General features: G+C 31.6%; 3 protein-coding genes and 1 non-coding gene across 6 annotated transcripts; 2 read left to right on the top strand and 2 right to left on the bottom strand.

Moving 5' to 3' along the window:
- LOC109347118 lies at positions 1,194 to 2,204 on the top strand. Its single transcript, XM_019586844.1, has one exon. The coding sequence runs from the start codon at positions 1,194 to 1,196 to the stop codon at positions 2,202 to 2,204; it is 1,011 nt and encodes a 336-aa protein (XP_019442389.1).
- LOC109348393 lies at positions 4,071 to 11,916 on the bottom strand. Of its 3 annotated transcripts, none has more exons than XM_019588807.1 (3): positions 11,541 to 11,916; positions 10,639 to 11,233; positions 4,071 to 4,080 (listed from the first exon to the last, which is right to left on the bottom strand). In XM_019588807.1, exons 1-2 carry the CDS (start codon positions 11,820 to 11,822, stop codon positions 10,676 to 10,678), a joined length of 840 nt encoding a protein of 279 aa, XP_019444352.1. In that variant the 5' UTR covers positions 11,823 to 11,916; the 3' UTR covers positions 4,071 to 4,080; positions 10,639 to 10,675. The 3 variants fall into 3 exon arrangements, with proteins under 3 accessions (XP_019444352.1, XP_019444353.1, XP_019444351.1); XM_019588808.1 differs by lacking the exon at positions 4,071 to 4,080 and having other exon boundaries at positions 10,470 to 11,067; positions 11,104 to 11,233; XM_019588806.1 differs by lacking the exon at positions 4,071 to 4,080 and having other exon boundaries at positions 10,470 to 11,233.
- On the top strand, positions 4,188 to 4,553 carry LOC109347117 (protein RALF-like 32). Its single transcript, XM_019586843.1, has one exon. The coding sequence runs from the start codon at positions 4,188 to 4,190 to the stop codon at positions 4,551 to 4,553; it is 366 nt and encodes a 121-aa protein (XP_019442388.1).
- Positions 5,170 to 5,241, bottom strand: TRNAM-CAU. Its single transcript has one exon. It is a non-coding gene; the product is annotated as a tRNA-Met (tRNA).

The raw sequence follows: 15,607 nt of genomic DNA, 5'->3' as shown, positions 1-15,607 counted from the left end.
TAAAAACAACTTTCTCAAATTTACAGTTATGAATAAGTTTATCAACCTAGTTATGAATGATTAATAAATTCAATTACAACTTTCTTTCCTAGTTTTGTTTTTGTTGCTACAACCATTTTTTAGTTAAGAGAATGCTCAAATAGTTTAAGACTTAATAATTAACTAAACTTTATAAAGGCAACACAACTTTTAATTATGTGATTAGATTGGAACATGTTCATGTAAGTTTTTCCTCTTATAAAGAAAAAAAGTCACATCTCTAAAAGTTGAAACTTAAAAATAATCAATAAGTGGCATCAAGAGTAAGTCCAAACAGAACCTTACAACATAGATACATTATCATTTTTTTTCTATATAAATGAATAATAATAAATCTCAATAGTAAAGTGGATTCCCCATCCGTGCGAAAATGAAATAATGAATTTATATAAAAGTCCACAACAAAAACACAAAATTGGAAAAAAAACAATTTGCAAAAAGACAAAGCTCCCAAACCCAACCACACCATATCTTCATTGCATTTCACAAAATAAATTGATAAGGATATTTGAAATATGATATTATATGAAGTCTCACGTCACTTAATATTAGATGTTATTATATGAAATCTCACGTCACCTAATATTAGAATAAGGATGAGAATCATATGTCTCAACTTGGTGTCTCCATTCTTGTCTCACTCCACTTATAGTAAGACATATAGAATTAATATATTATTTTAATAAAATAAAATTAAAATGAGATATTATTTTTAACTTGTTGGCAAACACCGATTGGTCCAGGACATGAGACAAAATTTTGATGTGACAGAGGATCTCGTTCCTTATAATAGAGTAAAGTATCAATGTTATATATTATATTTCTTTTGTTATAATGTGCATCAGATATAGACACCGACTATAAACACCTCCTCGTGGACAGTGGACTCATGAAAGTGTTAGGATATGTAACCCTTATTCTCTAATAATATCCCATTTTTCGGGGACGTAACCACAATTTGCCGAATCCTATTACTAAATCCTCTCGTTTGTTCTATACACTTTAAGCTGCACAACCATTCCTCCTCCTACGCCAACAACAACATTAATAGCCACACCCAACATTTTACAAAACACAACATCACATAGAGAAAGTGAAAAAACTAAATAGTGTTGTTGTTGAACATAGAAGAAGAAACAAGAAGCAATAACATTATGAAGCTTTCTACAAAACCCATTTCAAGTCCGGGTCGAAGCGATAAGTTCCCACCACCATTGATGAGATTCTTGAGAAGCAATGTTGGAAGCAGAAGCAGAGGAAGATCAAGGTCAAACTCTAGAACCATGTTTGTAAGGAAGAAAAACACAATCATTGAAACTTCTCAAGAACCAACTTCACCTAAAGTCACATGCATGGGTCAAGTTAGAGTTAAACGCTCCTCAAAATCAAAACAACAAAACAGAACAACACGCGCCGCCGCAAGAGACGGTGCTCCGACACGGTGCCGGTGCTTTTGGATCCGTAAAAGTGCTTTTCAAATCAAACTTTGTCATTGTCAACCCGTTTGGCCTAAATGGGGTTTCTCGTTTAAGGTTGGAAGCTTCAGGAGAAAATCTACAAAGATGAAAGAAGATTCAATAAAAACAGAGTTAGAAGCAGAGCATGTTGAAGAAGAAGAAGATGAACAAGAACATGAAGAGAGAGTGATGAGTGGTGATGATGCTTCTTCATTAGCTTCAAAATCTTGCACCCCACCGAGTAATGCTTTGTTATTAACTCGTTGTAGATCCGAACCTTATAGATCTTCTTCTTTAGCAAGTAGATTTTGGGGTTCACCATTAAAGAGTGAAGAAGAAACAGAGGAAAAACAGGGGAATGAAATTGAAAACAGAGGATCTAGTTACTCAGAAAATGAGATACCACATTTGGAGAGAAACTCAGTTTCTGATGAAGAAGGGAAAAGGGTATCTGAAAATGAAGAAAAGGTGGAATTTTTCAAAGAGCTTGAGGATTCATTCAGAGATAGAATCAGTTCAATGAACAGCTCAGAAAATGTTGATGAATTGAAGAAAAGAGAAAATGGAGAGGGAGATTGTGAAGAACCACGTCCTATAGTGCTTACAAGGTGCAAATCTGAACCGGCCAGAACCGGGTTTAAACTTGAGCATGAGGTAAATAATTTATCGAAGAAGAGAAAGTTGGATTTAGATGATACCTCTGATTAATCAATAATCGATTTTACTTAATGGTTACTGAGTTGAATACAGTAGTTATCAATTTGTTGAATATAGTTCACAAATTTCATTTTTTATTTCACTCAATTTTTGTTTTCATTGTGTTGATACTAATAAGTAATAAGGGTTTTAGAATGCCTTAAAAACATTAATTAAGGGTATTGATTGATATTTACCTATTAGTAATGAATTATAATTGTTCATACTTTCACTCGTGTGATGTTCATTGAGTATATGGGTTTATTCTGTTGATATAGTAATTGATGGTTGTTTTGACAACCGAATGAGTCAGTCAGTGTTGTGAAAACTGAACTGGATCGACCTGTTCAACCGATGAACCAGTTTCCATTCCGGTACAATACAACAATCATGCCTTTGTTGTGTAACATGCAATGAAAAAGTACCTTTGTTGTGTAGTACATAGAAGAAAAGAGAAGTAACATGTTGATTTTATGTCTTCAATTCAATGTGATATAGTTAATGCTTTCATTGTTAAAGAACCTGAAAGTTGCTGATTTCTGCAATTTGCTTTCACGCGTGTGTTTTTCTACTTATGGAACTTCGGGAAGTTAATCTAACCTAGTTAATATAGAATTAAGCGCTATGTTTCAACTTTCAATGCTATTTTTAACAGTTTATTAAATTAATAATTTTTTACCATTCCTAATATGCATTAAAACTTTCCATAAAAGGACCATAACTATGGCCTTACAATAGTCTTTTTAATAAAATATCAAATATTCGATTCTTATGAACGACATATAAAAGGAGTTAGTTCTTTATCCATATCATGATAATAGTAGTATATTTTTTACGAGTTTGCACTTACTTATGAATGTAGTGCATATAAGCTGGTAAGACAGCACAGCGCAACAGAATAAGAATCATTGGATGCTCTGACCAACTTTCCAACAACTTGGTGGGAAGTGCAAAGTTAATTTATTGTATCTTATTTATTGACTCAGAGATCAATCTCATCTTACATCCTTAATAGCAGTAGTTGTGTTGTCTTATTTTATTTCTACTATCGACATGAAATTTATGTTGTCCCATAAGTTGTGTTACTGTATGTGCTATTAGCTGTGATTGATCAGAAAAATAGTTAATTGTTAATTTTTAACTTAAATACATTTTCTCAACCAATTACAGGCTAATGATATCCAATATCCATGGCTTTTCAATATGTGGAGTGTAATAATTTTAGATTGGTGAAAGAAACTCATTATATCTTCACGCCATTATAGTCAAATGAAATCCAATGGAGCCAATAATCAAGTGTGTTTTTAAGGTCAAGTCCATTGACTAATAAAGACTTTAGGTGGGGCAACTTGGTTGAAAATGTACCAAATATCTCATCTCCTTTTTATGATAATCCTTTTCCTATTTACCTAATCCCACTTTATGTATAAATGGGAATGGTTCACATGTTTATGCTTTTTTAAAATGTGTGTATTATTATTTGGTGTGGAACTATAATAATTGGATATGTGATTCTTTTTATTTAAGACTAATATGTCCCTTATAGTTTAGATTATTACTATTACCAATTTTGGGTGAGTAGCTAATTCTTTTTGTGGTGTGTGACTGTCTTTCTCAATAAGCGTCAGTCTCAGTAATCGAATTTCACTACTAGTCCTTATAGGAGAAAGTAATCACTACCATGATAAGTTAATTATATATGAAACCATTACTAGTCTTCATAAGAATTAAAGAGTTCAACTCAATTGATAGAATTATGAAACATAAAATGTGAGTATCTGAGTTCAAACTCGACGACTATACAATTTTCCCCGGAAAAAAAACTAGTCCTGAAAGTGGAAATAATGAGTGCCATATTGTCCAAAAAGTTTGGTGAAGTGCGATCCATCTTCTTATCACTAACTTAGCCACTACTAGCACCTTTTTCTAAAAGTTGATGCATATATTATTCTCTATATAGTGCATCTGAGTGGAAGAGGAAAACACAACAGAAAAATGGCCTCAAAGTCCATAACCATTAGAGTAGTTCTAAGTTTCTTCTGCTACTTTATGATCTTAACCTTTCTGCATTTCAGAAGCACTGTGTTATCATTTACAAGTCATAGTTCAGAAACATGCAATGGTTCAATAGCTGAATGCAACCAAGAAAATGAGTTGCTAATGGAGTCAGAAATAAGCAAAAGGTTTATGATGGAAGAAAAGAGATACATTTCCAATGGAGCTTTGAAGAGAGATAAACCAGTTTGTAATGGAGGTGGAAGTGGTGAAGCTTATAGTAAAACTGGAGGGTGTCTTCCTCCTCCATCAAATCCTCAAAGTAGAGGTTGCTTTAAGTACTATCGTTGTAGGGGTGATTCTTAATCAGATTTTCATGCTAAGTGTTGGCTTTAGGATGGTTCGAGGCTCCCCAATAACAACGAAACTACTCGGTAGTTCGAGGTTGCTCAGTCGCAGTCTGGTCCAACAGAAAGATCTTTTGACTTTGTTAATGAATCATGCATTCATATATGGTCTTTCCCTTTGTTCATTAAATTTGATTGGAGCTTTGGAATTAGATGTAATATGAAAATTTCCTAAGGAACATGTTGATTGTATATATAACAAAGTTGAATATCAACACTATAGTTTTATGGTCTCATCATATATTATCATTTTTGTTATTTTTCTTTCATATGTCTAGCAATTGATGCTAGAAAAACTTTTATATTTTTACAAGGTTTGCTAAGTAACTAAATACTAATGTTATTAATACCAATCGATTATCAAACAAGTCAAGATATTAGTATAATGATATAACGATTCAATAAGTGGTTTACTAAAAATCAACTAGTATGATTGGTATGGTTCAATTGAAAAACGACCGGTATAACCAGTTTTGATTGTGTGATTGGTATAATTGCTATACTATACCAATATTAGGATCGGTTTACTGGTTGAACCAGCCAACAAAAAAGTGTGTAGAAGCTTCTCTGAAATTTATCAGAGCCAGGTTTCGATCCTGGGACCTGTGGGTTATGGGCCCACCACGCTTCCGCTGCGCCACTCTGATTTGTTGTTACTTTGCTTCAACTCCAATATATATGAAAGCACTTTATTGCTTGCTCATATAAAACAATTTCAACTATGTCTGACCCATTATTGATTTCTTTGGGAAAATAGAACCATGACCCTTTTTAAGATAACATTCAAGTTTGAATTTCGGTTTTGGAGGAGGCAATGTTGGATTTATAGTAATTGTGGGAAAATGAGGTTACAATGTCATTAGTCATTACCATATTCTTGTGGGATGAGTAGTACTAATGTGATGCATTTTGTATTGAAGTAATAAAATAGAACAAAAGGGTATGTAGCTATCATGATTTTTGAAACCTTTCATTGATTAAGAAGTTGATGGAAAGAATGAGTAGATCCTAGAATGGGGTCTCATTTTTGACACATAGGCTAATTCTCATGCAGCTATAAAACAAGGCCATAATATGCAAATAAAGTTATGTACAACTAAACTTTAAATCCAATGGGCTAAGCTCAATGGTTTATATATGTCCCACTCTATGACAGCTTTCAATCCACATGTGGACTTGTTCCAACCATGAATCTCATCCTATATCGAGAGGGAAGTCATAAAATATACTTGTGAAATTGTTTTGAAGTCTTTCATTTTCTGAATGGAACATAGGAACGAGAAATTTTAGAGATAGATGATCTTAATTCTTTCATTTTCTTTCATTCTCCTCCAAAATTCTTCTTGATAAATTTAGAATCATTCATTACATTAGACTTCAACCCGATCAAGTTATTGGTCGGTATGTCAAGATCATATAAAAACTCCTTTAATCATGTTAAAGTGTTGGTTCATCATTAGGTTTAAATAGTCATTTTCGAAACCAAAATAATATTTGATTTTTTTTTACTCAATTAACATCCGAGTTTCCAGTTAAGGTTCATTCTTCAAAAGTTTCAAACCTAATTAAAATAGTAATTCTACATTTTCCTACAAATCATATCTTCATACTATATAAGGAAATATATGTTAATGATAAACGAACCATTACTAAACAAATTATCTACTATAAATGTTATTTTCTTACAAAAATATATCATTTTTAGATTAAAATTATCAACATTGTGATTCACTTAGAATATGGATGATTTGAATTTTGGAGTTCACACATTGAATATATGCTAGTTCAAATTCCTTACCTATTTCCCAATGATGGTTGATCAATGTTCTAAAAAAGAACCCGTGGCAAGTAGCAACCCACAAAATATATATTATAATGAAGAAAACAAGTCAGAAAATGATCATCTCCATTAATAAAGAGACAAATATTTGATTTTACATGTTTTCAATAATAAAAGTATTATTTCATTGTATATAAAAAGATAAAAATACCTTATCATATTATTGTTTCATTTGTTTTTTATAGTACTTGCATCTTCGTTAACGGAGAGAATCGGTTCAAATTATATGTATAATCTCTAGAGACATTAATGTTCCAAACCAAACACATCCACAACTGTACCTATGCACTTATTGCTGTGTTGATAGTGCAATAAGCTAAAGCAAGAAAAATAGAGAAAAAGCAATGAAATCTACACTAAAAACTTCTCTAGCTTCTTGGCTATGCCATGTCCATGTTTCTTCATTGAATCTACCTATATAGTCCCCACTATAATTCTAATCTCATTAAAACCCTTAACTTTTTTTTCAATTTCTTCTCTATAAAGAACAAAACTTCAGACTATACTCTTAGAACAAAAAACATTAAGAAATTTCTGCATAACATATATGGAGCGAAGGTCCACTTTCATCACTAGCTTCTTTCTCATTCTCATTCTTACTCTTCCTTATTTCTCAATAGGTTTGTATCTTCTACTAACATGCACATGCACATGCACTCTCTTTTTGTATACCTATTTAATTATATATTTACATATATATTTAATGTAATTGTTGTAGGAGGAACACGATCTGAAGCAATGGATTCAGAGATATATGAGATTGATTATAGAGGTCCTGAGACACATTCATCTGTTCCTCCTCCTGATCATTCTCATGGCTTAATGGGTAGCAATGCTATTAAGGAAGATAGGGTAAGTGATCTATCTTTTATGCTCTTTGAAAACCATTGAATCTTATGGTATAGGAGTTGAGAAAAATGATTGAAGAAAAAAAAAATTATGGGTTTTTATTAGAAGGAAAAAAGGAATAAGAGAATGTGGTTTGAGAACAAAAATGATGTAAAAGAGAATCTTGTGCAAATCTTAGGAATAGTAAAAGAGAGATCAATGTATATGAGAAATAAGATCAAGTTCTTTTAAGATCAAAATCATTTTTTAAGTGTTTATGGTTAATATATGAGAAATAAGATAGAGAATATGAAATTGGAATAGGAATCCTGTCCAGTACTGGATTGGAGAGACAAATGTTTCAATTTTCTTATATTTTTAATGACAAATATGTTATTTTATTATAGTTAAAAGGATAAATGTGTCATTATATCATAGATTTTCTTTGATTTTCAAGAACTTGTCTCTTTATTAATGAAGATGATCGATACTCATGACACATACCCCACTTCAACACTCATGTCTTTATGAGTGTTTTACAGAAACACATAAATTTGGCTCTGAACTAAACCAAGAATTTCATGGTAACAAAGTCATTACATGTATAACTTAGATGGGGTAACATGTAACCAATTTGATAATTGAACCATGCTATACAATTATACATGTAACTAATCAATTATCTTCCACATATCCATGACCCAATTATATATATGCGGAAGATAATAATATATAATGAAACCATATATAATTCTTTTTTTGTTGTTGAATATTGTTAGTATAGTTAAGCATATATAACTAGTTTCCTCATTCTGCTTTTCTTGTCTCTTACATTGTATAATTTTCTAGTTGTTAATGCCTCTCTATTACAGGTTAAGAAAGTGCATGGATGAAGAAGTGTTATAAGCAAGTTAAGACATTATGGCTCTCATAGAGAAACAATATATATTTTCTTCTAAGAGAATGTAATGATTTTGAGAAGTTGGTATCTGGTATACAGAAAACATGTGTGTATATTGAGAATTGCATGGTGATGCCAATGATAGTTTTATGTTTGAGTGTATATTTAACTTCAATTGGATATTTTCTTTTCTGTTTGGGATATGAGAGAAGACATTGTCTCAAATATATTGCTAAAGTACTAATTCATTTATGAGTCAAAGCATGAAATCTCTACTCTACTCTACTCTCATGTTCCCGGCTCGGACAGGATTGCCTCCAGTGCGAGGATACCTGTGGGAAACCAAAAAAACAATCTCTACTCTCCGGGTGCAGAAACACCTTGCTTCAGTCTCTCTCTTTTCAGCTTCTTCTTTGAAACTGGCTTCTTCTTTCTAGGAGGTATAATCTTCTCTGCATATATGTAGAGCACATTATTTCCAATTAGGAATGTCAATAGCAACCCAACAATAACAAGTAGAACTATCAAGGCTGGGTTGAAACCTTTTGGAATCCTTAATTGCATTTCCCTAAGTGTAACAAAAAAGCATTTTTCGTACCACGTATCATCGCTTTTGATCGGTTGAAAAAATATTATTTAAGTTAAAATTGTAATTATTAAGTATTTTTTGGCCAATCATACCTTTTGACACATTTGGAGTAACACAAAACAGTGGGACAACAAATGTTCTCTAGTTTTCTTCAATGGTAAGCCTCCATTGATTTGAGCAATCAAGGAGTTGCAACAAGGTGCAACATCTTTTGATCTATTCAAATCTATTGCTCACAAAACAATTGAATGATATTGATCTTAAGATTTGTGAATAGTGCCAAAATGCAATATTGAAGAGAAAAACTTTGATACCCCAAATATGTAAATATGGATATAAAATGGATGCTGCAATACAAAGACTTAATAACAAATGATGACTTCCAATTGAAGGGAGATTATCATGGCAACTTAAAAGCTTCAAACTATATCGCTCTCCTGTCTCGCAAGTTGTGTCATGTATGTGCTATCAGTTATTATTGATCAAAAAAATTAATTATTATTTTTTAACTTAAATATATTTTTTCAACCTAAATCACATTCTAAATCAATCTTTTAGGAGAAGGGCAAAATCATTGTTGTTTAAAACTTTTTTTTGGATAATCACTTTATGTAGATTCCTAAATAACCAGGCCATAAATCGTTAAAAGTGGAATATGAACAAAAGCTGAAGAATAAATTAAAAAGATTCATAATTCACTTTTCACCTAATCCATAGCAATACTATATACAAACTTATAAATAACCCAATTACCCAATAAAGGCATTTGCATTAATATTTAGGAGTCATGCATAAATTCTCTACAGAATTGGCAAATTGCTCAAACTCAATTAAAAATTCAATTTTTTTAAAGAATACCTCCTTGGTAAATTAGGGTTAGATCTTCATCTAAAAATAAAAATAAAAAACAAGCAAATTTGTTAACAAAGACAATGATCTGAAATAAGTGGAACATGGAGGGAGTACATGCAAGGGTGGAGCAATGATTTTGTAAAGAAATTGATTAAGATCAGATATAATTAAAAAGGAAATACAAAATTATATTAGTGCTTTTAAGAAAACAAGTCTTACAAATTTGTAGGTGCCCATGACATACCAAGATTTAATTCCACATCTAAGTCTATATTTATATTCAAAAACAATAGTAAAAAGAAGTAAAGTGTATCCTTAAGTAGATATATATACACATATATATATATTCACACTTTGACATAAAGGAAAAAATGAAAAGAGGTTAGGAGTAGCATTTGGTTCATTATTGATGCAGAGTATTGACAAAGTATAGGAACAGATGGAACAATATTCTAGTGGCTGAAAACAAAGAAGGTGAGATATGACATAGAATAACAATTTCTATAGTCATATATGCAAACAAAATAATGAATGGAACACTCTCACAGGGCCTCTTCATTGCTTGTGCATAATTGGTTGATGCCCCACTTGTCAAGCAACACATTATCATAGGGTCCCCCTTCAATTGTCTCATTGCTGCTTCATCTCCCAAGCTTGTATTCCTCTCGATAATGATATGTTGTCTCAAACCACGTTCCAGACCAATGATATTGAAAATAGAAAAATAATGACTATTTAATATAACATGTTTTCATTAGTACTGGATACAGTTTCGGACAATAAATCTTTTGTCCACATTCCTTTATCACATTAAATTCATTCAACTAAGCCCTCTACATTTGATTCCAATAAGAAACAAGAGGGGTGAAAAAAAAATTACATTTGCTGATTTTCACCACCTCTCTTATTATGCTTTTTATTACCATACAATTATATAGCCAATGAATTTCTTACTATATAGATCACAAGCTTTAAATCGCTATCCGCAACTGCAATTGTAGCCGCAATAATGAGATTTTATTTGTGTCTATAACCATATAGTAACACGCTAACCGCAACCACAACCGCAATTTATTCTTCGTGGACTTCAGAAGCTACAGTTTTAGCCCAAACCTGAAGATGTTTCTTCATAGTGGCAGCTGAACATGGCTTAGGAATTTTCAAACTTAGTAGTGGTGAATCAGGTCTCTTTATAACCCATGCCTCAGATAAATAAGGTCTTTTGATATCTCTCTTTTCTTCCTCTGATTCATTATCATTATCTTGAACTATTTCTGTGGCATCAATTAGTTTTTGGTGTAAACCAAGTCTTTGTAAGCCAGGGACAACACTCATCATTCTAGGACTTAGATTTTCTTTCTTGAATATGAAACCAAGATCCATAAAACCCTTCACTTCATCAAGTTCTAGTTCCCCTAGTGTCTTGCAGCTCATGGACTTGTCTAGTTTCCTTCTTGTAGTAGGGGTCGCGTTGCCGAAAATCGGGGCGCGATAGCTGGTAGGTTTCCTGAATTTTCTGTGATAGTGTTGAGTTGATGGTGATGATGAATTCGACCGAGTTCTGTTACCCAAAACATTCATTCTAGCCATTCTTTCCTTCATTTCTTCTTTGTTGCCAGTTGAATCATTCTTGTAACATTAAAAGTACAATAGTAAGGACAAAAATAAAGCATGGTCATGACTAGTGTCACAAAATTTCGAAGCATCGAAAGTTTCGAAATTATAGTGAGCAACCGTAATTGCAGCCACAATATTGCGTATTGCGATAATGCTAGTTTTCCACAACTGCGTCGCAGCCGTAATTGTGCTAGCATTGGCTGCATATTCATGCAATCATGATAAAACTAACATAACTGCAACCGTAATTTAAAACCTTCGGCATATTATAGAAAAAATGTTGTGAGAATGAGAGTAGTAATTGGTTTTAGAGTTATACCTGCAGAGGCATAGATGCTGACTTTAATAGGACTTGTTTCTGAGGAGAAGTTGATTCATCAATTGAGGTTTCTTCATTTAGTAAAGATGTGAAAGAAAGAATGGATGTTGGTGAAGAATTAGAAGAAAGAGATTGTAATATTGGAACAGTTTTTTTGATTGGTTCTGAGAAAAGAATGAGTTGGTGAAACCAAAGATGATCCATTTCCTCAATAATGCATGGAAAAGACTTATCTTCCATTGCTTGTGTGAAAAATTGATTTTGGTTTGAGAGGCTTAACATTCAGTGGTGGCACAATAGAGTAATGGCATGTTGGTAGATATGGTTGGTGATGAGAACAAAGAGAGAACAACAGAAATGAGTGAAGGGGGATGTGGTGGACCCAACGATGTCTCACTCCTTGTCCCAAACCAATCATATATTGACACGTGAATAAAAGAAAAAAATTAAAAGCAAAAAGTAATAAAGTGTAGCACTCTGATTGACTTGAGACGTAAAATGGGACACCATCTAGAACAGATGATCTCTTTCCGTGGTGGACAACCTTAGACAATAAAGGATGTGGTCACAATGGACATGGATTCTAACTCCACATCTTACAATGATAAAATGACCCTTCTACCCATGTTTTCATATCAGAATCTAATGCTATTCAAGAACAAGATTGGGAAAAAAAATTGATTAATAAGGAGTAGGTTGACCTTGAATCTACTTTGGTTAATCTCCTTCAAAACAAGAATTGTCTAAACATTTATAAATGACTCTTAACTCATATTTTCAATTGATGTGAAATCCAAACTACTTGTGTTACCATTGGTAGATCCAAAAAATGTTATGGATTTGGGCATCTTAAGATTCTTCACATTGAAAAGTTGTCATAGCAACAAAATCAGACTTGCAAGCTGGTTATGTTCAATCAGAGTCAGCATGGATGTACCAGACAGATATTATCTGTCCCGAACAGTTCTCATTCCCTATCTTGAATCGATTAGAATGTTAATTTTTGTTTTTAAACTTTTTATTTTATTCACATGTCAGTATGTGATTGGTTCGAGAAGAAAATGTGACACCGTTAAAGACTGATGATCCATGTCCGGATATACCAACTTGGACAGTAATACACTTAGTTGCATGATTGGCTTCACAATGGAGACTTCATTCATGGTTTATGGCCTCAGTTAGGTAATAATGACAAAATTGAAAATTGTTCTATTGTCACCTCCATTCTATTCATTCTGGAGTTTATTGACAAAAGGAAGGTACTAAGTAAGTTCATCTATGCATATTGTGAGTTGATGACTACAAGTCATTGTGGCATAAGGCAATTAGAGATATAAAAAAGTCATATCGAGCGGAGATCTCGCTTAAAGGTCTAATTACGAGATGAGTTTTAGAGGGGAATGAAAGAAAATAGAAGACTTCTGAAACATCTCAAAAGTATATTTCATGACTCTGAAATTTTTTCCTCTTATTTTATTCACTCTAAAGCTAACTCACAAAGGGATACTCATAGTAAATATATTTCATTTTGTTTTCACTATACAAATCAATACATTAGATGAAATAGATTCTAGCATTAATGCAGCTAACACTATAAAAATGGAAGTTATTATATCCCAAAAAATGAATATGACATTCAATAAGAATCAATAATATTCTCTGCTTTCATGTTCTAAATTTGTGTACTCCTCATGTTCTAAAGCTCATGTTGTTGCACATTTATTATGGGTCATTGCCCACAAATCTCTTAGTCTTGAAGCATTTCTCTCAACCATTTAAGGCACACGAGGTGGAAGGATATGTTATTCCAAACTATATCCAAAATTATATATTAGACTAATAAAAATATATATTAATTAAAAAATTAAATATTTATTATGTTTTCTATTTTTATTTCAATATCATTCATCCGAACATAATTTGAAACATCAAACTTTTGTCCCTTTATCTAATTAGAGATCACTTGGGTTAGAGATGTATAAACTGGAGAGTAACCATTGAGTAAATAACAAAATCATGTTCAGATTTAATGGTTCTTCTTATAAGACATTTTAATTTTTTTATGCAGTAGTTATTGTTTTTCTACATTTACCTCTACCATAAGCCTTTATTATCTGTATTTTTTATCATTAAGACTATCAACTAATTAACAATATTAAATGAAGGTAAGATTATAATGTTATAATATAATTTTTAAAATAAGTTAAAGTATCTTATAAATATTACTGAAGGGAGTATTATATTGATTTCTTCATACATTTATATTAACTTTTGATATCTCAGCATCACAAATTAATTCATAGATGGAACACATTCAAACATTAACGCAACCGACACTAATAAAATTGGAAGTTATCCCAAAAATGAACATGATATTCAATAGAATCAAATAATATTCTCAGGTTACATGTTCTGAATCTGTACTCAAATTTGGCATTTTCAGTAGGACAATACTAGAAGGATCACTTGATGGGCTTGCCTTTATTTCCACCTTATATTCATGTTCTTCTATAATTTCTCCTTTGTTAATGAAAAAAATCACATACCCACTTCTTTCTTTGAAGGAAATAGTAAGTTTACGAGTTTAGTTTTGACATAAAATAAAATAAAAGACGATTTCATAGTCATAAAATGTAGTTATAAGATCATTTTAAAGTCTTCATTTTTTATTGTACCTTCAAAATTCAACACACAAAAGAGACCATAAAGGACTAAAAAACACACATACACTTATTCTTGACTCTCAAATCCCAATCCAGTAGTTATTAATCTAAAATTATTGACTTTGAAATTTATATATGTTTTTCGATAATAATAAAAATCATTGTTACAGCATATACTTATCATTTCTTGACTCTCAGCATATACACACATACACTGATTTTAGTACTATCAAAAATTTGTCTCACTCTTTTAGATAATAAACTAATCTCTTTCAAAATGTTTAGTTGGTCTTTCAAACAAATGTCATTTCCGGTAATCGAATCATATATATCACTAGACCAACATCATGTTGATAATATAAAATTCAACCAGTTGAAAATATACATGTATAGACATGCATAAGCATTTTTGTTACATCTACAAAAACATTTTTTGTTAAAATTATTGACTTAGTGGAATGTTTAAATACTAATACAAAATGGGATAAGGTAAGCTACAGTAGAAAAATGTATTATTTAATTATCCTTCTTATCCTTAGACAAAGAAGAAGGTTTATAGCAGCATTTTAATGGAATCACATCTGATGTCCCATAACGTTTATGTCACTTCATGTATTACTGTTTGTAATTGAATAAAAAAATATATTTAAATTAAAATTTGAATAATTAATTATTTTTCTGACTAATCACAAAGAGTGACACATAAAGTGGTACACTGTTTTGGGACATTATATGTCCACTCCATTTTAATACAGCTTACATATTAGTCTTGTCCACAAGTTTTTAAGTATCCTAACATCATCCATGTTCTTGTATTTCTCCTCAAATTTGCAATAATATTGGGAATACATTGGTACAAGATATGAATTGGATAGGATTTGTGGAGCAAATTTATGTTCCTAAGTCCTAACTTAAAAGTCATCACTTTTGATGTGGGTGTTATAGTAACATGATCCCAACACATATATTGGGAATTCATATTTGGGTTCTCTAGCCATAATTCTAAAAATATAGAAAGATTAGTTGAACTTATACCATTGGAGTTTTAGAAAAAAAGATGTATGCATCAATTGTTAAGAACAAAGTGATACATGAAGTTTTAGAATAAAGATATACTATAATCTATATGTTAATATGAAAATATATTTATATTAATTGTTTGATAAGAAATTGCCCAGAAGCTGAAAACTGAAAATAAATAAAAATGACATGGCATTTTGACGTAGCAGATTGCTATTGGATAGTATTATGCAAAGGTAATTGTCATAAAGCTGACGTGTAGAACAATGATTGGTATAACTACGTGGGATGACATGTAATACGTTGTTCCCTTTCCACGTAACAAAACCTTACGTTGTTACCATATAATAATAATAATTTAAATTTGCAAATAATATATATATA

The sequence above is a fragment of the Lupinus angustifolius genome, chromosome LG05 (genome assembly GCF_001865875.1).
Source record: "Lupinus angustifolius cultivar Tanjil chromosome LG05, LupAngTanjil_v1.0, whole genome shotgun sequence".
Lineage (NCBI taxonomy): Eukaryota > Viridiplantae > Streptophyta > Magnoliopsida > Fabales > Fabaceae > Lupinus > Lupinus angustifolius.
This window is presented reverse-complemented; position numbering and strand designations above follow the sequence as displayed.